The sequence below is a fragment of the Salmo salar genome, chromosome ssa13 (assembly GCF_905237065.1).
Source record: "Salmo salar chromosome ssa13, Ssal_v3.1, whole genome shotgun sequence".
NCBI lineage: Eukaryota > Metazoa > Chordata > Actinopteri > Salmoniformes > Salmonidae > Salmo > Salmo salar.
In genome coordinates this window covers 81,918,883-81,946,138 of record NC_059454.1, presented here as the reverse complement: position 1 = coordinate 81,946,138, position 27,256 = coordinate 81,918,883, and the positions used below count along the sequence as shown (strand labels likewise).

At 42.4% G+C, this 27,256-nt stretch overlaps 2 protein-coding genes across 5 annotated transcripts; one reads left to right on the top strand and one right to left on the bottom strand.

Moving 5' to 3' along the window:
• The first annotated feature begins 3,641 nt into the window (after nt 1-3,641).
• Nucleotides 3,642-16,531, top strand: LOC106567894 (arrestin red cell). Of its 4 annotated transcripts, none has more exons than XM_014137759.2 (15): nt 3,642-3,914; nt 8,081-8,111; nt 8,215-8,275; nt 8,495-8,539; nt 8,636-8,832; nt 9,607-9,666; nt 9,855-9,922; nt 10,088-10,308; nt 10,437-10,509; nt 10,694-10,849; nt 11,281-11,364; nt 11,794-11,817; nt 14,289-14,365; nt 14,862-14,916; nt 15,030-16,531. In XM_014137759.2, exons 1-15 carry the CDS (start codon nt 3,892-3,894, stop codon nt 15,118-15,120), a joined length of 1,266 nt encoding a protein of 421 aa, XP_013993234.1. In that variant the 5' UTR covers nt 3,642-3,891; the 3' UTR covers nt 15,121-16,531. The 4 variants fall into 4 exon arrangements, with proteins under 4 accessions (XP_013993234.1, XP_013993235.1, XP_013993236.1 ...); XM_014137760.2 differs by having other exon boundaries at nt 3,643-3,914; nt 10,712-10,849; XM_014137761.2 differs by lacking the exon at nt 11,794-11,817 and having other exon boundaries at nt 3,643-3,914.
• Nucleotides 15,058-21,187, bottom strand: si:ch1073-143l10.2 (uncharacterized). Its single transcript, XM_014137765.2, has 8 exons — nt 20,994-21,187; nt 20,529-20,629; nt 20,371-20,434; nt 20,208-20,289; nt 19,859-19,932; nt 19,413-19,664; nt 19,109-19,222; nt 15,058-17,242 (listed from the first exon to the last, which is right to left on the bottom strand). Exons 1-7 carry the CDS (start codon nt 21,116-21,118, stop codon nt 19,141-19,143), a joined length of 780 nt encoding a protein of 259 aa, XP_013993240.1. The 5' UTR covers nt 21,119-21,187; the 3' UTR covers nt 15,058-17,242; nt 19,109-19,140.
• Between the last annotated feature and the right edge of the window lie 6,069 nt (nt 21,188-27,256).

The window sequence follows — 27,256 nt, the reverse complement described above, 5'->3', positions numbered from 1 at the left end:
GGAATGTCTTATCATTGAGGAAGAATCACATCTCTGCACACTTGTTTGCAATAGATCAGATAGATTGAAGATCAGATCGTTAGCTATAGACCAGGTTCTCAAAATCCATGAGCCATTTGCAGGTCACGTAGAGCAATGAGGCATCTGCAGACAGCATTATATGATTAACATACTTCAGTGAAAACTTAGCAAGTGCAAAATAATCCTGTAGTTCAAGGTACACAATTTGACCCTAATAGACATGTAATAGATAGACAACTATGCATAGCATTGAGCAACATGGTGAGCACTTCCTCTATCCCTGTACATTCAGCTGGAGGTCTCTGGCCTTAGCTCTGCCTCATTAAAGGAAGTAGGGCCGGTCAGTCTGAGCTTTGAGCTGCCGAAGTACACCTGCACAGGACTGCAAATTAGATTCTTCTGCCTGTCCCATTCAGACTCGTATACCATTCGTATCTGATGTGGACATGCAGTGCACACAGACACACCATTGATCACTCAGAATCTGGTCTACTCTCAATATGGATGTGAACCCTGATCTTGACCGCCTGAAAAAGTCAAGGGACTTTTGTTTGACATATTAATTCTGTGTAGTGGAGTGACCCAATACAAATGCATCTACTACACCAAAAAAGCTACCCTTATATTATGTCATATGGGAAACTATTCAGGAAAATCTATGAATGTGCATAGAAACATTCAGCACCCTGCCTGTGTTTTAAATGTATTTTATTTCACCTTTATTTAACCAGGTAGGCTAGTTGAGAACAAGTTCTCATTTACAACTGCGACCTGGCCAGGATAAAGCAAAGCAGTGCAATACAAACAACAACACAGAGTTACACATGGAATAAACAAACATACAGTCAATAATACCATAGAAAAAGTCTATATACAGTGTGTGCAAATGAGATAGGATAACGGAGGTAAGGCAATAAATAGGCCATAGTGGCGAAATAATTACAATATAACAATTAAACACTGGAGTGATAGATGAGCAGAAGATGAGTGTGCAAGTAGAGATGCTGGTGTGCAAAGGAGCAAAATAAATAAAATAAATAACAGTATGGGGATGAGGTAGTTGGATGGGCTATTTACAGATGGGCTATGTACAGGTGCAGTGATCAGTGAGCTGCTCTAACAGCTGGTGCTTAAAGTTAGTGAGGGAGATATGAGTCTCCAGCTTCAGTGATTTTTGCAGTTCGTTCCCGTCATTGGCAGCAGAGAACTGGAAGGAAAGGCGGCCAAAGGAAGAATTGGCTTTGGGGGTGACCAGTGAAATATACCTGCTGGAGCACGTGCTACGGGTGGGTGCTGCTATGGTGACCAGTGAGCTGAGATAAGGCAGGCTTTACCTAGCAAAGACTTATAGATGACCTGGAGCCAGTGGGTTTGGCAACGAATATGAAGCGAGGGCCAACCAACAAGAGCATGCAGGTCGCAGTGGTGGGTATTATATGGGGCTTTGGTGACAAAACGGATAGCACTGTGATAGACTGCATCCAATTTGCTGAGTAGAGTGTTGGAGGCTATTTTGTAAATGACATCCCCGAAGTTAAGGATCGGTAGGATAGTCAGTTTTACGAGGGTATGTTTGGCAGCATGAGTGAAGGATGCTTTGTTGTGAAATAGGAAGCCGATTCTAGATTTATTTTTGGATTGGAGATGCTTAATGTGAGTCTGGAAGGACAGTTTACAGTCTAACCAGACACCTAGGCATTTGTAGTTGTCCACATATTCTAAGTCAGAGCCGTCCAGAGTAGTGACGGGCAGGCAGGTGTGGGCAGCGATCGGTTGAAGAGCATGCACTTAGTTTTACTTGCATTTAAGAGCAGTTGGATGCCACGGAAGGAGAGTTGTATGGCATTGAAGCTCGTCTGGAGGTTAGTTAACACAGTGTCCAAAGAAGGGCCAGAAGTATACAGAATGGTGTTGTCTATGTAGAGGTGGATTAGAGAATCACCAGCAGCAAGAGCGACATCGCTGATGTATACAGAGAAAAGAGTCGGCCCGAGGTTTGAACCCTGTGGCACCCCCATAGACTGCCAGAGGTTCGGACAACAGGCCCTCCGATTTGACACACTGAACTCTGTCTGAGAAGTAGTTGGTGAACCAGGCGAGAGAGTCATTTGAGAAACCAAGGCTGTTGAGTCTGCCGATAAGAATGTGGTGATTGACAGAGTCGAAAGCCTTGGCCAGGTCGACGAATGCAGCTGCACAGTATTGTCTCTTATCGATGGCGGTTATGACATCATTTAGGACCTTGAGCGTGGCTGAGGTGCACCCATGACCAGCTCGGAAACCAGATTGCATAGCGGAGAAGGTACAGTGGGATTCGAAATGGTCGGTGATCTGTTTGTTAACTTGGCTTTCAAAGACCTTAGAAAGGCAGGGTAGGATAGATATAGGTCTGTAGCAGTTTGGGTCTAGAGTGTCTCCCACTTTGAAGAGGGGGATGACCGTGGCAGCTTTCCAATCTTTGGGGATCTCAGACGATACGAAAGAGAGGTTGAATAAGCTAGTAATAGGGGTTGCAACAATTTCGGCGGATAATTTTAGAAAGAGAGGGTCCAGATTGTCTAGCCTGGCTGATTTGTCTAGCCTGGGGCCGGTCAGATTGTCTAGCCTGGCTGACATCAGCTATCTGGATTTGGGTGAAGGAAAAATGGGGGAGGCTTGGGCAAGTTGCTGTGGGGGGTGCAGGGCTGTTGACCGGGACACGGGTAGCCAGGTGGAAAGCATGGCCAGCCGTAGAAAAATTCTTATTGATATTCTCAATTATTGTGGATTTATCAGTGGTGACAGTGTTTCCTAGCCTCAGTGCAGTGGGCAGCTGGGAGGAGGTGCTCTTATTCTCCATGGACTTTACAGTGTCCCAGAACTTTTTGGAGTGTGTGCTACAGGATGCAAATTTCTGTTTGAAAAAGCTAGCCTTTGCTTTCCTAACTGCCTGTGTATATTAGTTCCTAACTTCCCTGAAAAGTTGCATATCGCGGGGGCTATTCGATGCTAATGCAGTACGCCACAGGATGTTTTTGTACTGGTCAAGGGCAGTCAGGTCTGGAGTGAACCAAGGGCTATATCAGTTCCTGGTTCTACATTTTTTGAATGGGGCATGCTTTTTTAAGATGGCGAGGAAAGCACTTTCAAAGAATAACCAGGCATCCTCTACTGACGGAATGAGGTCAATATCCTTCCAGGATACCCGGGCCAGGTTGATTAGAAAGGCCTGCTCGCTGAAGTGTTTTAGGGAGCGTTTGACAGTGATGAGGGGTGGTCGTTTGACCGCAGACCCATTACGGACGCAGGCAATGAGGCAGTGATCGCTGAGATCCTGGTTGAAGACAGCAGAGGTGTATTTGGAGGGCAGGTTGGTTAGGATGATATCTATGAGGGTGCCCATGTTTACGGATTTGATGTTGTACCTGGTAGGTTCATTGATCATTTGTGTGAGATTGAGGGCATCAAGTTTAGATTGTAGGATGGCTGTAATAGTTGTCATCTACATTTCACTTATTTCCAGAATGTTCATATATAATAGTAGTGTAGAACAGACATGTTTCACTATATTGTAAAAAAAAAAAAAAAAAAAAGAGTTCTGTTCTACACATTGCAATTCTGTCTGCAATGCTCTGAACGTTGCATCCCAAAAAGCACTACCATTTGGGCGTAGCGCCTTCTGCTAGTGCGTAGGTATTGCGCAATGCTACAGTACTCTTCCCCAAAGCGCATCTTTATTGCTGCACGGATCGGATGAGTTCCTGCTTTTGCGGAAGCGAAATTGCTAGCGCTAGAGAGCAAATAAGCTTGGAAGGGTGGAGGAAAAGACACCATAAAATTAAGTGAAAAAATAAGAAAAATACATCCATCTACCGAAAGCCCGTCGAGGAGATGGGGGATAAGGCCGGCACCAGGTAAGGATGAATTCCCCCGCAATATCGTATTTGCTGTTGTTGCCTTGTGTGGAGGCGAGGGCACATCGAGCTAGTTATACTAGCATTTGAGCTAACTAGCGAGACGTGAGACTACTCAGCCTTTTCCACATGCATCAACATCAGATTGGTATTTACTAAAGCAAGAAGAGGACCTAGCTGTTTAATTAAACATTGGAGAGTAGCTAGATTATTAAGACAACTCCTATACTCGTAACATTTCGTTGACCGTGTTTTTATTACGCTATACAAAACAGAAACAGGTAGACCCGTGTGTTCCCTCGTTAGTTAGCAGCGGTAACTAGCTAGAATTGTTCGCGCGGGAGACTTCGCTTTCCTCTTGAATGTCTTGTATACAGTTTAATGGCGATATCATCTTTGTAGTTTTAACAAACATGTTCTAACAGCTAGCTGCAGGGTGGGGTCAGCCTTGATGGCCAGCGTGGTGTGTGGGTTAGGTTCTCTCACACCAACAACGAGTTAGCTCAAAATGAACAAATGAGCTGATTGCATGATTGATAGCTATGCTGTTTTTAGTAAACGAGCGTATAATTAGATGTCGTTTCTCTTGACACAAGTGTTGAATGTTGATGATTATTTGGCCCTCCTCAGTGACGTATATTTGACGTAGGTTTTTTGCATAATCGCCCACATTGTTATTTTATAAATATCCTGCATGGAAATGTAAACAAACAAGCGCACACGTCTGTCCAGCTATTGATATCATGTGCCATACACGTGATGGTTACTGTATATAGCATGACGTTGTAAAGCCGCTGCTGTGCACTGTCCATATCAGGCCAGGGCAATTTACCATGCCACTATTCATACACTTGCCTGCCTGACACATTTGATCACTTCAAAGTATTTTGCTCTTGGTAATCAGCTGCTTGCATTTGCCTCAGTATGTACAGTCTGACTCTGAGCAGCTGTACTTCCCCACTAGGTTATTTTGGATCAGTGTCTTCTGCAAGTGACTAAATAATGTGGAATAGAGTTGCTTGTGCAGCATGATTCACTACTGACATTAATTGATTTGATGTTGAAATTCCTTGTTTATTCTGCTGTGGGCAGAGTCCCTTTATTTACAATAGTTTGAAAAAATGGTCAGGTTGTGTTTTGGGGTTTAGGGTCAAGGTCCTGTGGTTGAGTAAAGGTCCAGGTTAATAGATGATTTTGTCTTGTGGTCTCTGAAGCGTCAGCAGCATTGGCAGAAGGTAGTGGGCCTGTGGCGTGGCGTGTTTGACGGGTCGGTTTTGGCTGATATCTGGTGGTGAGGTATGAAATATAGCACTGGCTCGTAAATTAAGAGACGGCAGAGCTCTAGGCCTAGGAGATTCAAACTGAGTGTTTGCAGAGAAGACACATTCACCCTGGACCTGTGCTAAGGGGATATGCACCATGTAGTCTCGGAAACCCAGACCCTAGCTTGCTAGCTACTATTTGTATCCGGGGGATGTGGGCAATGAGCGGATAAGGCAGTGACGTACACTGAACAAAACTATAAACGCAACATTTAAAGTCTTTGTCCCATGTTTCATGAGCTGAAATAAAAGATCCCTGAAATTTTCCAAATGCACAAAATACTAATTTCTTTCAAATTCTATGCCCAAATTTGTTAACATCCCTGTTTGTGAGCATTTCTCCTTTGCCAAGATAATCCGTCCACTTGACAGGTGGGGCATATCAAGGAGCTGGTTAAATAGCATGATCATTAAACAGGTGTACCTTGTGCTGGGGACAATATAAGGCCACTCTAAAATGTGCAGTTTTGTCACAATGTCTCAAGTTTTGAGGGAGTGTGCAATTGGCATACTAACTACAGGAATGTCCACCAGAGCTGTTGCCAGATAATTGAATGTGCATCTCCACTATAAGCCGCCTCCGTCATTTTTAAGAATTTGGCAGTGCAGACCACGTGTATGGCGTCGTGTGGGCGAGCGATTTTGCTGATGTCAACCAGTGCTTCATTTGTAAATCGGGATGTGCCGGAAACAAAAAGTGAGCGCGAGATGGGGGGGACCTGGGGAGCTCTGAGGTACTGGAACGCATGGGGGAGGCGGGGTTGAGGAATTAACGAAGAGGCAACTCGAATGAACTTAGATTGTGTTTTTTTGCATTTTTACATTGCAAAAAGGTACAATTATTTTTAATTCCACGAGAAGTACCGGATCCGGCCAAATATGTTCTGGAACGAAGCAGTCCAAAACAGAGGTGCAGGATCCTGTTCCGGCAGGATATGGCTCAAATTAATCACTGATGTCAAAATGATGAACAGTGCCCCATGGTGGGGTTATGGTGTGGGCAGGCATAAGCTACCGACAACGAACACAATTTCATTGTTCGTTGGCAATTTGAATGCACAGATATACCCCTGAGGCCATTTTGTTTAAGGTATCTGTGAACAACAGATGCGTATCTATATTCCCAGTCATGTGAAATCCATAGATTAGGGCCTAATGAATTTATTTCAATTGACTGATTTCCTCATATGAACTCTACTCAGTAAAATCTTTAACATTTTTGCATGTTGTTTATATTTTTGTTCAGTATAGTTCCACTATGCCAAACTGACATTGTATCGTACAGATTTATAAGCCAGAACATCAAGCACATTGTGGGAGGCAACCTTGCTGTCTATATAGAGAATGCACCATGCCCTGTGTCCACTACACACTCACTCAGGTTAAATAATATACAAGTCAAACTCAGTACCCTATGCTGCTAGTGTGCTTATGTTGTCCATCACTGGTGGGAAAGAGTAGAGCATTCACCTTCCTCCCCTAGTCTTGCTCAGAAATTGACTAGTCAGTGGTCCCCCTTCATTCCCATATTGTCAATGAGTTGTTGACTTGTCCTTATCAGACAGTGGCAGTAACTGGGAGGTTCGAAGCAAAGATTTTCTATCTAGATATTTTCATTTATGACAGACAATAGTTGTTCAATGCTCGCCAGTTAATATAATCTTTCCTCTTACACACACTGTGTTACACCGCGCCACATTCCCAATGGTTAGAACATGGTGCCTGGGACTCCTGAGTGGCGCAGCGGTCTAAGCCACTGCATCGCAGTGCTTGAGGCATCACTACAGACCTGGGTTCAATCCCAGGCTATGTCGGAACCGGCCGCTACCGGGAGACCCATGAGGCGGCGCACAATTGGCCCAGCGTCATCCAGGTTAGGAGAGGGTTTGGCCGGCCGGGATGTCCTTGTTCCATCGTGCTCTAGTGACTCCTTGTGGCATCTTGAGCGCATGCACACTGACTTCAGGAGCAAGTTATAAGGCGTTTCCTCCGGCACATTGGTGCGGCTGGCTTCTGTGTTAAGCGAGCAGTGTGTCAAGAGTCAGTGTGGCTTGGCAGGGTCGTGTTTCGGAGGACGCATGGCTCTCGCCCTTCACCTCTCCCGAGTCCATAAGGCAGTTACAGCGATGGGACAAGGCTGTAACTACCAATTGGGGAGAAAAAGGGGTAAAAAGTAAAAACCTTTTTACATCTGAAAACCAAAGGTTAATTTTGTTAAATTGGCCGCAGTATATGTTTGTGGTCAGTTGTTATATTGAAGTGTCAAATGCATTTACTTTTATGCAGGCTCTATTATTTTAATCAAGGTACCTTTATTTATGTAGTTTACTCATCTCTGTTTCCTTATGACAGCGTGAAGTAGTACCACAACCTGTCCAGTAGATGGCAAGGTGTAGGACTTCAAAGCATTGAAAATCAAATCCGGATTCTGTTATCTTGATGTTGTGGTATATGGATCAGAATGAAAAACCTTCTCATAAACAGCCAGATCGATCTGATCCTGAATAGCAAAAAAGAGGATTAGAGTCTGAATCATTCTGATCCAGATAAAGAGTTTGGAAAAACTGGGCCCAGAGGTGTAAAAATCACACCCCGTACTTTATAGGGGCCTCAAACTCAACTCTGGACCTCAAGGCCAGTTCCACTGCTTTGTTTCATTGTTCCCCTCTAATCAGGGACTGATTTAGACCTGGGACACCAGGTGGGTGCAATTAATTATCAGGTAGAACAGACCCAGCAGGCTCTGGACCTCTTAGGGTAAGAGTTGAATACCCCCTGTTATAAAGTAGATCTTCCTGCTTGATAATCTCTTTCTCGCTTTCTATCTTCCTTATCCTTTCTCAGAGTCTTCAAGAAGTCAAGCCCCAACTGCAAGGTAAAGGACATAAGTATTGCATTTTTAGTTGTATCCTTTGATGCTTTACTTTATTCATTGTGACATATTTGTCTAAGTACCTCTACTTCCCTCCTGTCTGCAGGTCACAGTATACCTGGGAAAGAGAGACTTTGTGGATCACCTTAACCAGGTGGACCCAGTCGGTAGGTGCAGGATGATCAATGAATTTACTGGTTAGAGCAGTGGTTCCCAAACTGTGGGGTGCGCCCCCCTAGTCGGGGTCACGAGGGGTCGGCAATGGGGAGCGAGGAATCAGATGATCTCTCCTAAAACTGCCACATTTTTGTGTTTGTAAATAGTGTTTCAAACAATTAATATTGTCTCATCAAAACCTCATCTCTTTACATTTTCCTTTCTTACAGATGGTGTGATCCTAGTGGACCCTGAGTATCTGAAAGACAGGAAAGGTATGGCATCTTCCTCGTTCTCTACACTGTTTTGTCTCCTCAATTTTTTGGCATTTGATATCACCCTCTTCTGATGTTCAAATCCCTCCTCCCCAGTGTTTGTGACCCTGACGTGTGCGTTCCGCTATGGCCGTGAGGACCTGGACGTGCTGGGCCTGTCTTTCCGGAAAGATCTGTACATCTCCACCTTCCAGGCCTTCCCCCCCATCGCAGAGGAACGCAAAGCCAACAGCCGCCTGCAGGAGAGACTACTGAAGAAACTGGGCCAGCAGGCACACCCCTTCTACTTCACTGTGAGTCAAGAAGACACCCACATGCACCAGACCTGGGTTCAAATACTATTTAGGGCAGGGATGTGCAATGTTGATAGGGGTGGAGGCTATACACTTTGCCATAGAGTGGAGGCAAATGTTTGCAGTTTTTAAATGATAACTGATGATCAATGGGCCTCACGCTGGTCAGTAATTCGATCATGCTAACTATAAGTTTAGATAGCTGGCCGCTAGACTAACTTACAAATCCCCCAAAAATTTGTGACTGATGATGCACAACCAAATTTCGAAAATTGCACATTTTGTATTCTATTATTCTAACTATCAATTTTTTATTTTTTAAAATTTTAAAATTTGTATAAAGTATTTTATTTTGAATGAGTCTGTGGGCCTACAAAAGGGGCATGTGGCCTGCGTGCAGCCAGTTGCCCATCCATGATTTAAGGTATTTAAATAGTGTTGAATATTGGAATGTATTTGGAAATACACTTGGAAAGTATTTTAAAATACACTCCCATGCATTTAATCTAGATATTTGAAAATAGTATTTGAAATGGGTATTTTAAAATACTTTCAAAAAGTAGGCCGTTTATAACAAATGATTTGAAAATACTTCCAATAGAAGTAGTTGTTTCGAGCCACATTATTTGAAAATACTAAAATACACAGAAAAATATTTCAATAATAAATGATCAAATACACGTGTATATAAACCCAGGTCTGACTGACACACACACGTATACTTTGAGCCTGTAAAATAATACCAACAATATGGCAACTGTGTGTCTGTCTCAGGTTCCCCAGAACCTGCCGTGCTCAGTCACCTTACAGCCGGGACCAGAGGACACAGGGAAGGTACAGAAGCTTCAGCATCACTTTATGCAAACGTACACATTATAATATATGACTGCTATCTAAACGTAGCAATTTCCATACCTGTAGAGTCAACAATTCAGATCCACATGACACTAATAATGCCTATTCTATAATTGATGTCCCTGTCTCTCCTCCTCTTTTCCTTTCCTCCACCTTTCCCTCTTTAGGCATGTGGAGTTGACTTTGAGATCAGAGCGTTCTGTGCCAAATCGATAGAGGAGAAGATTCACAAACGGTACGAAAACCATTTTACTTTGTTGTGTGTGTGTGTCTTCTGCAGGAGTTGTTTTAGTGTCTGCGGTCCTTGAAAGCATGTGATATGCATGTCTATTCTCTGTGTGTTTTTAGTTAGTCAGAAAAGTTGGTGATCTGTAAAGAATAACGTGTGTGTGTTGTGTAGGAACTCTGTGCGGCTGGTGATCCGTAAGGTGCAGTATGCCCCAGAGAAGCCTGGGCCTCAGCCCATGGTGGAGACCACACGGAGCTTCCTCATGTCGGACCGCTCACTACACCTGGAGGCCTCTCTGGATAAAGAGCTCTACTACCATGGAGAACCCATCAGCGTGAACGTTCATGTCACCAACAACTCCACAAAGACTGTCAAAAGACTCAAAATCTCAGGTACCTGTCTACCCGTCTTTAATCAAAGTTTCATCAATTGTTTTTTATGACTCTAGGCTCTATTCGCTCTTCTCCGTTCAGTTTTTTTGTGTGTGTGTGGTTAACTCTTTCTATCCCTCGCTCTCTAGTGCGACAGTATGCTGATATCTGTCTGTTCAGTACGGCTCAGTACAAGTGTCCAGTGGCTCAGGTGGAGGCAGAGTGAGTATTTTACCTGATTATTATGCCTACATCTCTACAGTTCCTTTATTTCTCCTTTGCCTTTCCTTTTATACATGATTCCATTTATCCTTTTTCAGGCTTCCAAGACATCTCTCTTAATAACCGCTAGCTTGTAATCTTATGTTTTCCCATACCTTATTGTCCAGATCTATTGAAATTCCAGGTGTGTTCCTCTCCTCAGTGACCAGGTGTCGTCTAGCTCTACGTTCTGTAAGGTGTACACCCTCACACCCACGCTAGACAAGAACCGAGAGAAGAGAGGCCTTGCCCTGGACGGAAAGCTCAAACACGAGGACACCAACCTGGCCTCCAGCACCATGTATGTTGACTCGCACGTACACACACACCTGCCCTCCAGCACTGTGTTGACGATAACCGACGCACACTCACACAAACGCTGTAGTCTGGCATCCAGGACCATGTTAGATAACAAGAACACTCACCGGCCCTCACTATGCAAGATATCACACACACACACACACACACACACTCTAACTTGGCCACCCTGCGAGTTTACATACACATGCTAGGGAAGAGGCTGAGCTCGTAAATGCATTGTGATTTATGTTTGAGCACAGCACCCTAGAAGATGCAAGAACCCATCCCTTACTGAGAACCTTTTTCATCATTCTTTCTTTCACTCGTGTGTGTGTGTGTGTGTGTGTGTGTGTGTGTGTGTGTGTGTGTGTGTGTGTGTGTGTGTGTGTGTGTGTGTGTGTGTGTGTGTGTGTGTGTGTGTGTGTGTTTCAGTGTTAAGGATGTGACTAACAAGGAGGTTCTTGGAATCCTGGTGTCCTACAGGGTCAAAGTCAAACTGGTAATATCTCGTGGAGGGTGAGTTCTACAGGAGTCAGTGGTCGATATTAATATGCATGATATATGGGTAGGGGGGATTATGTGCAGGTCCTCACACACTCACAAAACTTTTACTGACCAAAGACATGCTGTATTCTACAAACACACAGACAAGCACATACTCAAAAACACATTTACACTCCCCCGTGTCTCATACACACAAACACTCCTGATACTATGCCACTCCAACTCGTGTATAAACTCTGTAATGACATCACGTCTGCCAGACCCTCACTAGTCGCCATGCTTTGCCGTCTCCCCTCTCGGTTGCGGTTGCCTTGGTTTTTCGTTCTCGCCTCATTTCATCTCTTTCCTCCTGTGGCTTGTCTCTCCGCTCCTGTGTTTGTCCGCCTGTCTGTGCATCTCTCTCTCCATCCGTGCGTCTGCTCCTGCGTTGGGTCGTGTCAGGCTGCTGAGTGGCGTGTTAGAAAGGTAATATGATATCCCAGCCGCCACCTGCGTGTATGTGGTGATCTTACGCCCCATCGCCATCTGTGTGTGTGGTGATCTTACGCCCCATCGCCATCTGTGTGTGTGGTGATCTTACGCCCTACCGCCATCTGTGTGTGTGGTGATCTTACGCCCCATCGCCATCTGTGTGTGTGGTGATCTTACGCCCTACCTCCATCTGTGTGTGTGGTGATCTTACGCCCTACCACCATCTGTGTGTGCGGTGATCTTACGTCCTACTGCCATCTGTGTGTGTGGTGATCTTATGCCCTACTGCCATCTGTGTGTGTGGTGATCTTATGCCCTACCGCCATCACGACCTGGGGTGACGCCTACTGCCACCTGTGTGTGTGTGTAGCCTACCGATCTGTGTGTGTGGTGATCTTATGCCCTACCGCCATCTGTGCCTCTTAAGTGTGTGTGATGATTTTACATACCAGCTATTGTGTGTGTCAAATCTCACCTGCAGCTGCTAAAATCCTTTATAACTGCAGCCGTCCCAGTCTTCTACCTTTCTGAGTCACAGGGTCCTAACCCTAAGGATGGGGTGAGGTTTCATAAGGCTGTTGCGCAAAGCCACACTCATAATTCCATGCTTAGTTATCAATGCAGTGTTGAGGGTAATGAAGCTTGAATATAATAGCACTGCCCATCTTGGTGTTTAGGCTTTGATTTACGGCAATTCATTGGTTATTACAAAAAAAAATACTTTTCTGTAAAATAAAGTGCAACCCAGCACGGAAGAGTTCCAATTGGGTGAGATCAACAATTGACAGCAAAGGAGGGTTGATGTGCTTTATTCCCCCTTCACTGATCAAACATGTCACTAATCACTATTTCCTGGGTTGTTTCCTGTCAGATATTGGATTATTCATGGTGCAATAGTATATCATCATATGTACAGTACCAGTCAAAAGTTTGGACACACCTACTCATTCCAGGGTTTTTCTTTATTTTTACGATTTTCTACATTGTAGAAGAATAGTGAAGACATCAAAACTATGAAATAACACATATGGAATCATGTAGTAACCAAAAAAAGTGTTAAACAAATCAAAATATATTTCAGATTCTTCAAAGTAGCCACACTTTGCCTTGACAACAGCTTTGCACACTCTTGGCATTCTCTCAACGAGCTTCATGAGGTAGTCACCTGGAATACATTTCAATTAACAGGTGTGCCTTGTTAATTTGTGGAATTTCTTTCCTTCTTAATGCATTTGAGCCAATCAGTTGGGTTGTGACAAGGTAGGGGTGGTATACAGAAGATAGCCCTATTTGGTAAAAGACCAAGTCCATATTATGGCAAGAACAGCTCAAATAAGCAGAGAAACAACAGTCCATCATTATTTTAAGACATGAAGGTCAGTCATTCTGGAAAATGTCAAGAACTTTGAACGTTTCTTCAAGCGCTATGATGAAACTGGCTCTCATGAGGACCGCCACAGGAAAGAAAGGATAAGTTCATTAGAGTTACCAGCCTTAGAAATTGCAGCCTAAATAAACGCTTCAGAGTTCAAGTAACAGACACATCTCAACATCAATTCAGAGGAGACTGCTTGAATCAGGCTTTCATGGTCGAATTGCTGCAAAGAAACCACTACTAAAGGACACTAATAAGAAGAGACGTGCTTGGGCCAAGAAACACGAGCGATGGACATTAGACTGGTGGAAATCTGTTCTTTGGTGTGATGAGTCCAAATGTGAGATTTTTGGTTCCATGTGTGGTTCCCACTGTGAAGCATGGAGGTGTGGGGGTGCTTTGCCGGTGACACTGTCAGTGATTTATTTAGAATTCAAGGCACAGTTAACCAGCATGGCTACCACAGCATTCTGCAGCGATACGCCATCCCCTCTGGTTTGCGCTTAGTGTGACTATCATTTGTTTTTCAACAGGACAATGACCCAACACACCTCCAGGCTGTAGAAGGTTTATTTGACCAAGGAGAGTGATGGAGTGCTGCATCAGATGACCTGGCCTCCACAATCACCCGACCTCAACCCAATTGAGATGGTTTGGGATGAGTCGAACCGCAGAAAGAAGGAAAAGCAGCCAACAATTGCTCAGCATATGTGGGGACTCCTTCAAGACTGTTGGAAAAGCATTCCAGGTGAAGCTGGTTGAGAGAATGCCAATAGTGTGCAAAGCTGTCATCAAGGAAAAGGGTGGCTACTTTGAAGAATCTCATATCAAATATATTTTGATTGAACACTTTTTTGGTTACTACACGATTCATATGGGTAATTTAATAGTTTCGATGTCTTCACTATTATTCTACAATGTAGAAAACAGTACAAATATTGAAAAGCTCTTGAATGAGTAGGTGTCCAAACTTTTGACTGGTACTGTACATACAGATGTTTCCATAGAAAAACAAATTGTTATTGATTGACATGCATATTATTAATCCTATGTAATCAATGGATCTTGTTTATATTCTGTGCGTTTACAGAGATGTGTCAGTGGAGCTGCCCTTCGTCTTAATGCACCCAAAACCCACAGAACTGCCCATATCCCGCCCACAGTCAGGTACCTACAGACTCCTACCACCTCTCCAGAAGCCCACTATCAAGGCTTTATCTTAGTACTTTGGATGCATCTCAGTTTCTCTCCTCTCCTTCCCTTCATTTGCACTGAATTGAGTTTTGAACAAATCCTCTCTGACAAGCTTCCGCCATATTACATTCACGTAGCCAAATATTTAGATCAGTTCAAATTAAGAGCAGAAGATGAGGACTTTCGAATCTTGCTTTTTTCGACTGATTGAGAAGCAGTGAATTGTGTTGTGGAAACTTCTACTAGGCCTATACAGTGTCTGAAAAGGGTTTGAAAATGGACAGTCTTGTGAAATATTTGTCAGTAGTTTAGTTCAGCCTCAGCCCTGAACAACAGTCCCTCACATACACAAGCCCCTCAAATACATCATCTCACTCTGGTATTTCCTGCCTGTAAGTTGCCATGGAGACACAAAGCTGTTCCCATGGTGACGTCGCACTGACATTTCATTATCTGTGTGTTCTAACAGCTGTGCCGGATTCGGACCCTCCCATCGACACCAACCTGATAGAATTTGAAACAAAGTGAGTATTCATCTGGTCTGTCTGGCCATTGTAAGCACTGTTGCTTTACTATGATCAAAGGGACCCTAAGATCTAAAACACTCCATGTTTCCTTGTTGCTTCTCGTCCTGCAGTAGTTTCTCCCAAGACGACGACTTTGTGTTTGAGGACTTCGCCCGCCTGCGGCTCAAAGGAATGGCTGACGACAAGGACGACGACTGCTAGAGCTCACGTGTATATACATACATACATACATACATACATACACACACACACACACACGGTGGAATGAAGGCATGTGGACGGAGAGATGTGGCCTGTGGTCTGCTGAAAAGATCCTGATGTCACTCAGTGTTCATTTGGGGGGTGGCAAACACAGCACCATGTAAATGGTGACTTAATGTTGTGCCATGGCGATGCTGACAATGATTGAAATGTCATGGCTGTTCACACCGAGGAAGAAATTGTGCCATTAAAAGGAATGGGGCTTTACATCATTATTTTCCACCAATAATTATTTCAATAAGTATTTGTACAAATATTGATCACCTTGGTCAAGTATTGGTACCTGTTTAAGAGGGGAGAGACGGGAAAACAGACTTACACCTTTCATCGTCTGCCCCATCTTTTCAGTCCTCTGAAATTCTACCATGTAATCCATTCTGTAAAAAAAACATGTTTTAGGGGAAGAATAGAGGAAGTTTGTGATTCACCCTCTTCTGCAATACGAGGACAGACTATACACTACCACTTAAGTAAACGTGCACAATCTGGACCCTCACTGTATAGCCTAGGGCATGGCTATTCAACTCTTACCCTACGAGGGCTGTAGCCTGCTGGTTTTCTGATCTACCTGATAATGAATTGCACCCGCCTGGTGCGCCAGGTCTAAATCAGTCCCTGATTAAAAGGGAACAATGAAAACAAGCAGGGGCACTGGCTTCGGGGTCCATAGTTGAGTTTGAAGGGCCTAGGGATACTTCTTATAGTCAGCCTCAAATGCAGCACTATGACATTCACTTCCCCATGTCGCTCAGACAGACACTTGCACATGGTCTAAGAGCATGAGTATTTTAGAATAATTTCTCGATCAGATTTCACTCCTGTGCTAAATCCCAAATCATCAACCCATATCATCTCCTCCAGTAGAACTGAAAGGACTGGATAGGTATATGTAATGTAGGAAAATTAAAACTAACCAATCAGAAGGCAGGGTGAAGCAATTACCATAATAGCCATACCTATCCGAGAAGTGCCTAGTGACAGGGCTAGCTATGGGTCAGTTTGAGATTCAGCATCGGTGTCAGAGCATCACCTTGGCAGTGCAACAGCAGTACAAATGGAGCATATTTTTCAGCAGTGCTGTGAACTATGGTCTTATTGTTTTGCTTCTATGGGGTACCTGTTCACAGCTCTGCTAAGTGTGAATATTTGAAAGTGCCGCCACTGAGCTGAGTGCCATAATGTCTACAGGAAGGACGCTGATATGATTTTGGTGGAACATGACAGGAAACAATGAATATTATTACTACTGTGTCATTACCATGATTATTCTCAATCATTTAAGGATTTTTTTTTGCCATTTGTTTTTCAGAATTGTAATTTTTTTATTAAAGTCAAAATGAATTAACCTAAATTCTGTTGTAGATTGTTTGTGTACTTTCTATTAAGTCTCACATCCACAGACAGAAGTGAAGTTATTCTAGCAATTGACAAGGTACAGTATCCAAAAATGTTCTGATGACGTCCTTGTCAGAAGCTCAAAGTGCAATTTCTTTATCAACAATGTTAAATTTGATTTGCACAGTAGGCAGTCAGATGTTTTATCAAGATTACATGATTCACCATTTGGGTCTTAGTGCCACTGACATATATATATATATATATATACACACCTACTTTGTTCCTCTGAGACAGTGAGTCACTTTTGAAAAAGACAGTCACACACAAAAGCAGGAAGCATTGCAGTCACACACAAAAGCAGGAAGCATTGCAGTCACAGGACAGAGGTGTTTTAGTGAAAAACATTACTGAACAGTTACTTTATTCTCGTGGTATTTAAACATTGAGTTAGGTCTTGGGTACTAATTTACAAGCCTGTACATACAGTATCTGAAATTCACAACAGTATAGATTAATAGTGGCCCACATTCAAATATCCTTCAATGTATACAAAAAAAAAACATTCAATGTCTAGTTTTTTTCAGTGTGTCTTAAAGGAATGAGTGATTCAGTACAGGAGGCTTTTGGGGAAAAAAGGTCAAGGTCCATCCTGGGCAGTGTGCACCACCCTCTGGTCAAAGCAGACCTTGACATTAGTTGGGACACAAGAATGTGCCTGCCACTGCTGTGTGTGTTTCAGGAGAATGGACAGTGGGACAGTTAAGCACACGTCACAACATACAGTGCCTTCGGGAAAGTATTCAGAGCCCTTTAAAAAAAATGTTCTGTTTTAGCCTTATTCTAAAATGGATTTTAAAAAAAATCAACAATCTACACACAATACCCAATTTTTCATTTAACTAGGCAAGTCAGTTAAGAACAAATACTTATTTACAATGACGGCCTAGGAACAGTAGGTTAACTGCCTTGTTCAGGGGTAGAACGACAGATTTATACCTTCTCAGCTCGGTGATTCAATCTAGCAACCTTTCAGTTACTGGCACAACGCTCTAACCACTAGGCTACCTGCCGCCCATAAAGACAAAGCGAAAACATGTTTAGAAATTTTACAAAATGTTTTAAAAATAGAAAATACCTTATTTACATAAGTATTCAGACCCTTTGCTATGAAACTCAAATTGAGCTCAGGTGCACCCTGTTTCCATTGATCATCCTTGAGATGTTTCTACAACTTGATTGGAGTCTACCTGTGGTGAATACAATTGATTGGCCATGATTTGGATAGGCACACAACTGTCTGTAAAAGGTTCCACAGTTGACATTGAATGTCACAGCAAAAACAAAGCCATGAGGTTGAAGGAATTGTCCGTAGAGCTCAGGGACGTGATTTTGTCGAGGCACAGATCTGGGAAAGGGTACCAAAATATGTCTGCAGCATTGAAGTCCCTTCTTAAATTGAATAAGTTTGGAACACCAATACTCTTCCTAGAGCTGGCCGCCCACCCAAACTGAGTAATCGGGGGAGGTTCCTGGTCAGGGAGGTGACCAAGAACCCAATGGTCACTGACAGAGCTTTAGAGAACCTTCCAAAAGGACAACCATCTCCGCAGCACTCCACCAACCAGGCCTTTATGGTAGAGTGGCCAGACGGAAGCCAGTCCTCAGTAAAAGGCACAAGACAGCCCTCTTGGAGTTTGCCAAAAGGCACCTAAAGACTGAGACCATGAGAAACAGTCTCTGGTCTGATGAAACCAAGATTGAAATATTTGGCCTGAATGCCAAGCATCACGTCTGAAGGAAACCTGGCACCATCCCTACGGTGAAGCATTGTGGTGGCAGCATCATTCTGTGGGGATGATTTTCAGCAGCAGGGACTGGGAAACTAGTCAGGATCAAGGCAAAGATGAACAGAGCAAAGTAGAGAGATCCTTGATGAAGTCCTCAGCACTCTGGAGCAGGTTCTCAGACTGGGATGAAGGTTCACCTTCCAACAGGACAACGACCCTAAGTACACAGCCAGCCAAGACAACGCAGGAGTGGCTTAGGGACAAGTCTCTGAATGTCCTTGAGTGGCCCAACCAGAGCCTGGACTTGAACCCGATCTACCATTTCTGGAGAGACCTGAAAATAGCTGTGCAGCAACGCTCCCCATCCAACCTGATAAATCTTGAGAGGATCTGTAGAGAAGAATGGGAGAAACTCCCCAAATACAGGTGTGCCAAGCTTGAAGCGTCATACCGAAGAAGACTCGAGGCTGTAGAAGCTGCTAAAGGTGCTTCAACAAAGTACTGAGTAAAGGGTCTGAATACTTACGTAAACGTGAGATTTCAGGGTTTTTTATTATTATAAGTTAGCAGAAATGCATTAAAACCTGTTTTTGCTTTGTCATTATGGGGTATTGTGTGTAGATTGAAAAAAAACTATTTAAATCAATTTTAAAATAAGGCTGTAACGTAACAAAACAATTGAAAAAGTCAAGGGGTCTGAATACTTTCAGAAGACACTGTATATCACTGTGATTAGAGTATGCATAAAGATCTACAATAGCTACCACCCAATGAGGATCATTTGAGGCTATTGGAAGTCTTACTCTGTATGGTGGTTGCTGGTTCAATTGTAGGCCTACCAGTCGTCGGTCTGCTCACTTGGTCGCAGCATCTCTCTACGGTGATGCTTGTTGAGTCGCCGGGTGAAACGATGCCACCTGGTGGGAAAAAGCATTCAAATACTGTACCTCTGTCTAAGTCCAGTACTGAACACCACCACTTTTCTCTTAGCCCCAACCCTTTATACATATTAGTTTACCCCTAGGGGAAGGGGATAGGGGTTGAATTTAGATGGGAAAATACATTTTCAAAATATTCAAACTAAGTCCAGAACCCTTGGTCTATCACCTTTCCTGTGTGTCATTGTGCCTGTTCACCCTCTCCGCCTCCTCCTTCTTCTCATCCATCCATCGCTCCAGAAGCTCTTCTTTCTCTCTCCAGGCCGCTGCAAGCCCCTCCTTCAGCTCCCACTGCTCCAACCGCAGGGCTGCCAACTCCTTTGATTGGCTCGCCAATGTAAACTCAAACTCTGATAGGCTGGCCTGCAGAAGGTTGGCCTCCCTGGCTTGAGTGACAGCTTCCTTCCGATAGCGGGAGACTCTAATAGAAGATGGTGACAGGAGTCTATGTAAGCTTATATCAGACAAGACATTAGACAACCTCACAACTTATGATGCCTCAGTTTCATGCCTCATCTTTGTAGAACATTTCATGGATGCATTATTAAACCATATAGACTAACTACTGTACCATAATATTAATGTATAAACAGATCTCATTGGTTGATCACTTACTGTGAGTGGCAGTATTGAAGCTCAGCATCTTTCAGGTACATGACGGTGGTCAGGTCAGAGACTGTCTGAGAGAGCTGGGGAGGAATACGAGGAGAAGATTGGACTAGTAAGAGCAGGTAAAAAATATGATAAACAATCACTCACCTGTGTACAAGGCTATTATGTGAGTAATCTATGTGAGGGCTGGGGTTGCCAGAAGCAGCACAAGACATCAGAGAATCCAACTGATAGGATGATGTAGAACCTTAATGTAGCAGTATCACACACAACTCCCTTTCCACAACCTGTGAAAAAGTGGACAATAATCTTGAAAATTGTGACTGGATACAGTAAGATAATTGAAAGTCACCTTTTCTGTTATATGTTCACTCTCTCTGAGCTGGAGGTATAGTTCTCTGTGGTCAACCGTCAGCCCACCATCTCCTTCAGAACTGTGGAAAATATTGACATATCATTGTTTGCAACACATGTGCAAAACTCAGCATTTTCCCTAGGTGTTGCCATTGTCCTACCTGGGTCTCTGTACCTCATCCCAAAGTGTATCCCGTAAATCAAGCTGCTCCGCTAGTTTGGACACTGAAAAGAGACAATCACAATATGTTGTCAAATATGTTGACAAAGAACTAATGATTCAAACGTCATCAATATACAGATAACTCCGACAACGTACAGGTGTTGAAGATACCACTGAAGGGGTCCTTTTGTGTACAGTCTCTCTGGAACAGTCCAGCGCGAACGTGACTCTTCCACCCTTCCATTGCTGTCTTTTCTCTGAAAATGTAAACGCCTTGTTCGAGGGTTGCGATTGTTGACACAATTTAAAAACTTTAAATTGGCAAGAAACCTTGAATGAACACTGCGTCTGCCACGACATAAAACGTTATACTGTGAGCAGTCCAGTCTATCACTTAACTTTGTGATATTTTCGATCACATTCACATGGCAGTCAGACCCAAAACAGATAGCACTGACAAAACAAACAAGTTATTTGCCTGAGCGTCAGTTTATACAACAGTACAATTGATCCAGCGGATAAATTCATTAGCTAATGTTGCTGTTGTACCAGGTCATTCTGTCTTTGTCTTACCAGCAATATACTTTTATAAGAAATTCACACACGAATGTATGCGCTAACCTTAGCTGAGCTGATGAATGATTGCTTGCAGTTGCAGGGCTCTGCTCACAAACTTCAACAGGACTGAGGATGCGGAGAAAGAGACTGCACCGTATACAGGTCAAAGCAAAAGCACTGCTACTCATGGCTGGCTGGGCTCAGCTGCAACAGGATGTCTTCTTCCCGCAGTATTATGGCGGTATGCAAACAATCATAGAGGTGCATGCCGCCACCTACTGTAGGGGTGGTAAACTATAGAAAAATATCCAATGTAGGAAAGGAGAAAAAACGACATCGAAATCATACAAAATACAAAAATAGACACATAAAATTACATACAAAATGGTCACTTCCTTCAGTCACATTCCAAATCAAGTCACATCCCTACACAGGCACCTGTGAGGGTGGGAACATAATTTGTCAGTATTTCTTGCAATGTCTCGGATGTAAACCCATTGAGTTCCAAAAAGTGTTATGCTGCACTCACAATGACTTACATTTTCTCAGATTTCATCTTCGTTTGTACTGTGCAGTTTATCAGCAGTGCAAAAATATACTACAAAGTCCACCCTTTTCACATGTAATATATCAGGATTCCTTGATAGCCGAGAAACATTCACTTGTGTAGGCTCAGTTATCACTGTCTTCCACGCTCCTTCCAATCTTCTCACCACCTCCAGATAGGAGACACGCTGGAAAGCCCTTACTCTTGCCACCTGTCTCCTTCATCCTAACAGGGCAATCCGGGAAATCAGGCATATGTTTGCCACCAATGTTGCAGTATGTAATCTCAGCTGGCACACAATGTTCTTCCTGTCTACATACACTTGATACATGTCCAAATATTTTGCATTTACTGTCGTAGCCAAAGATATTGGCACCCTTGCACTTTTTTCAAATAATGCAATTTTTTTCCAGAAAACTTTTGAAATGAAAACATATTTTGGTATCAGCATATTTATGTATTTGGTTTGCAGTTGAAACAAAAAAATCTGAATAATTTACTAAATGTTAGCTTATTCCACAAAGAAATCCTAAAATGACCCGGACAATATTTTTGGCACCTTCTAGAAGTAGTTAGAGATAATTAGATTTCAAGCAGGTGAATCTCCTTTGCTTTGGAATTTAACTTACCTGTGGTGAGTTGCATGTGCCTGCAATATAAAAATCCCTCATTCAACCAGTTTAAATAAAGGAAAGGACTCATTCTCCTGTTTTGTGCCACAATGAGGATGGAGAAAAGAAAGAAAACCAGAGAATTATCTGAGGAGGTCAGACACAAGATTGTAGCCAAGCATGGACAATCTCAAGGCTACAAGTCCATCTCCAGAGACCTTGATGTTCCTGTTTCCACCGTATGTAATGTTATCAAGAAGTTTAAGGCCCATGCCACTGTAGCCAACTTCCCTGGACGTGGCCGCAAGAGAAATCTTGATGGAAATTTGCAGCGAATGATTGTTCGAATGGTCGAGAAAGCACCTTGATCAATTGCCACACAGATTCAAGCTGACCTTCAGACACAAGGTATGACAGTTTCAGCTCGCACCATACGTCGCCAACTCAATGAAAGGGGGATATGGTAGGAGACCCAGGAGGACCCCACTGCCGAGAGAGACATAAGAAAGCCTGACTGCTATTTGCCAAAACACACCTGAACATGCCAAAATCCTTCTGGGAGAATGTCCTGTGGACAGATGATTAGAGCAAATTAGAGCTTTTTAGTGAAGCACACCATCTATGTTTACAGAAAACACAATGAAGCCTTCAAAGAAAATAACATAGATTCAGTGAGGTTATGGGGTTGCAATGTCAGACCCAGTGTCAGAAAGCTGGGTCTCCGTTGGGTCATGGGTCTTCAAGCAGGACAATGACCCCAAACACACTTCAAAAAGCCCCCAGGAATGGTTCAAGACAAACCACTGGACTGTTCTGAAGTGGCCAGCAATGAGTCCAGATCTAAATCCCATTCAAAACTTGTGGAGAGATCTGAAAACAACAGTTGGGAGAAGGCACCCTTCAAATCTGGGAGAACTGGAGAAGTTTGCACAAGAGAAGTGGGCCAAACTGCCAGTACAGAGGTGCAGGAAACTCATCGATGGCTATAGGAAGTGCTGGATTGCAGTTATTTTGGCCAAAGGCTGTGCTACCAAATTTTAAGTCTAGGGTGTCAATAATTTTGTCAATGTCATTTCTGTGATTTCTTTTCATTTAAATGGATATATTAAGTTCTGAATCAAAAACAGGTTCTGTAATATTAACAGTAAAATAAAGAATTGTGAAGAATAAATACTTGGGTCAATTTCAATGTATTTTTAGGTAAAAATTGTGTTACTTGAAAAAAGTGCAAGGGTGCCAAAATGTTGCCCACTGTTGTTTAACACTGAAGAGGCTTGTGCACAAGCTCTAAAAGGGTATCTCATAAAGAAGGGAGAGACTCATCAAAAAACAATAATATGCACGTGGGTTTCCTTACTCCATTCAGGACAGTCGACTCCCATCAATCACTTCACCTACTTCCTCAGGTACACTCTATATACACAAAAGTATGTGGACACCCCTTAACATTAGTGGACTTGGCTGTTTCAACCACACCAGTTGCTGACAGGTGTATACAATTCAAGCACACAGCCATGCATTCTCTACAGACACACATTGGTAGTAGAATGGCCTTACTGAAGAGCTCAGTGACTTTCAACGTGGCACCGTACTTTCCGAATGCAGTGTATATTATACTATACTGTATTTCCCAGCATTACTATCCATAGAACGTAATCATAACAGAAATGATTCCATTTTAGATTCGTTTGGTCTCAGAATTTCAATCATCCAAGCCTCATCGAATATTTGGTCAAACCAGTCTTTCAAACTTTGTGTGTGTGTTACATATTTACAAAATTACGTCTACAGGACTTCATGAATGAAAAACGAAACTAGATAAAACATGTTTTCGCGGGCATTATTTTGAAACGCCTGTACGCTGTACACAAGAGAGGAGAGTGAATAATCTTTTTTTTTTTAGCTATGTCATGATTTATTGGTCAATTTTGTTGTAAATGTTTGAATTAGTTTACCCTGTGATTATGTTAAATGTTGATTCAATAAATGAGATGTATTGTAGGTCTATAGTATGAGCGTGAAAAACGTATTGCCTATATGGGTAACGTTAGATAAAAATGAAAGAAAAACAATATATATGCATAACATTGCAAATATAATAGAGGACTTTTATATATCGTCTGACTACCCGATTGATATCATCTAGTTTATTGTAGCCTACATCTTTTCAAATGAAATAGCAAGTTAGCCAAGGGTGCCACAATGTACAGTAGCTTGATCAATCTGCTTAAAATGTGCATTTGTAAGTTATATTTTTAAGATGTATTTTCCTTTTTCCAGAGATGACTTCAAGCGATGCAGATAAGTGACATGCAGTGCTTAATAGCATTATAGAGCATCTGAATGATAGTGATTACAAAAAGCTGCTCAACTGTTTAAAACAAATGTTTTAAAAGTGTACAGAAGGGCACTGCAAGAGAAGACGTGGTTAGAATCATTATCAAAAACTATGGATTGGTTGAGTCTATCCTTGAGGTGAAGAGAGTGATGGAGGAGATCCCAAGAAAGTATCCTACTATTCAGAACCTACTGCTCCCCATTGTTAAGGACCAGAATAGGAAAATGCAGAAAGAAAATAAAGGTATTACAATTTCACAGAAAGTGTAGCATTAATGACTTTACATTCCCATCTCACTTTCCATCTCTGGTCAGCAGAAATTGTTGAGTGCAACAAAGTTGTTGATAATGTAGTTGTTGATTATTTTTTTAAGAATCACACAACATAATTGATTCGGAGTCAGAGATATCTAGCCACTGTTATACATTTTAAATATGTATAACAAGTTTTGATAGTATTGCAGACTTCTTTTTCTGTATTGTTTTCCTTACCAAGGTGTCCCTTTAAATTAGTAACATTTCCTCAGGGTGTGTGATTGTTCAGTGAATGGTACATTTTTATGGAAATGATGGCATCATATGCAGTTGTACTGTTACTAGGCAAATCAGGGGTGTTTTCACTGCTCTAGTGTAGTGGTAAATTGCTGCTGTGCCTCACCCAGTAGGATTTAAACATTAAGATGAATAAAATGTATTATTTTATTAAAATTTTATTTTTTACTCAGGACAGAAGAGAAAACATGTGAGAATCGAAGGACGAGGAGTCAGAACCAGGTTATAAAGAATATACGTTTTCAAGCTTAAAATAAAATTGCATTTGTTTCAATAATTCAATTGAATTTATATAGTAGGTGTACAGAATGGCCATACATATTCTGAATGGATGTTCACTTGACAAGTTCTATGAACAATGGTGATTTATTTAATTTACTCCTCATGCCTATGTTTGATTAATTCATATATTTTGTTTTAAATGGCAAAAAAAGAAGGGGCAATGGAAAAGCAACAAGGTAGGCCCTGAGTTAGGGATCTTTTCACAAGCTGAATAAAAGTTAGCGTGTTCACCTTGTCTGAAATGAAGAAAAAACCCCAGATCAGACAGGTGGCCTCTGGTAGACAAATTGTTTGATGGAAATACACCATAGAATTTGAATAAAATGTCAGCTCTACCCATGTTATATGAAATAACCACTTATAGTTTCATTTTCTACTTGACATCAGGGTCATCCTCCTCCCTCTTCCAAGCACACTCTCAAATCCTGGGTGTTTGTCTCCTTTATTTATTTAAAATGTGGAGGACCAACATGACCACCATTACATGAAGAGTAACATTGTCTGAGCCCTGAAGACTCATGTTAGCTCCCAAAGCTTGAGTCAAACAGATGTCTTGGGTTTAATACCTGGTTGGTCACATAGGCTGCGTTTACACAGGCAGCCCAATTCTGATTCTTTTTTGTGTGAAAAGATCTGACGTGATAGGTCAAAAGACCAATTAGTGCAAAAAAAGATCAGAATTGGTCTGCCTGTGTAAACGCAGCCATTGACTGATCCTCTTTCCCCTCATTTGGTCAGATGATAACTATCGCAAAGTTGAAAACCTAGGAATAACTCGGTGATAAAGTGATACTTGGAAAGATGATCACAAAGTCTGATTTGATACCTAACAAAAAGAAAAAATGTTTTTATTTCAAGATGGGTCTGGTTGATGACACAGATTGTATCGAAGTCATTGTATTTGGAAAGGAGAGATAAGACTTCTTCCAAAAGGGAATCTACTACCTGTTAAGGAATCTAATCATGAGCGACGACACAGTGAAGGTCACAAGCAGAAGCAATGTTTCCAAAACAAGCCCTTTCGAAGTTCCTAACTGGCTAGTTGAGGAGGTCAGGATGCTCATTCATCAGACAGTCCTCTCCATAGCTGATGCCAACGAATCTGATTCCGGCACCAAGATGAGCATTCAGGGAACTGTAATTAAAGAAGTGTCCTCATAACTTTTTACAGACATATGCCCTTCACTAACCCTTTTCTTGGTGATTTTTTGTGTATTGCCCCCTCTGTTCTAAGGGGACTGGGAAAGTGAAGGTGAAAAAGCAGAGAAAGCTGACTGCACAGCGCTTCCTGACCTTGCAGGACGAGACCAAACAAAACCCCATTGAGATCTGTTTCTGGGGGGACCAGGTGAGCTGCGCTGCAATGGTTGGGATTGGAGACACTATCAAGGTGAACAATGTGTACTCCAGTGAGTATGAAGACAGTATTCCTCTCAACACAACAAAAGAAACCATGGTTGATATGGTAGGTCTCTGTTATCTAAACCCTATGCACGATCTTCCAATCTTTCTCATTCTAGTTATGGTTATGATATCCATTCATGATTTTCATCACACTTTTATTACCCGCTGTTTGTATGCAGATCCAGGCTGCTAAATCGGAGACTGTAATGTTGTCCATTCAATCAATTGTGTGCAATGACGAGGTGACCCTGGAGGCAGAGAGGATGGAGGATGGAACACTAAACACATTCATTGTGGCATTAGAGCTCCTGGCAAAGACCGATGGGATTAAACATGATGAAAGTGTTGAGAAGATACTTGTTGATATGTTACCACTCTCTGTGGAGGCAGAAATACAAGGGAATAAGATTACAGCTCTAAAAAAAGATGAAAGTCCAACCTGAATTATAAAATGTTTCCAGGTTGGAAAGTTTGATCATAGGCTGTGCAAATTCGGCAACCTAACCATTAACCAATGGCTTGAAAAGTCATGCTTGTGAAAGTAAATAATTCTAACATGTATTTCGACATTAACTTCATTGTGTAATGACTTG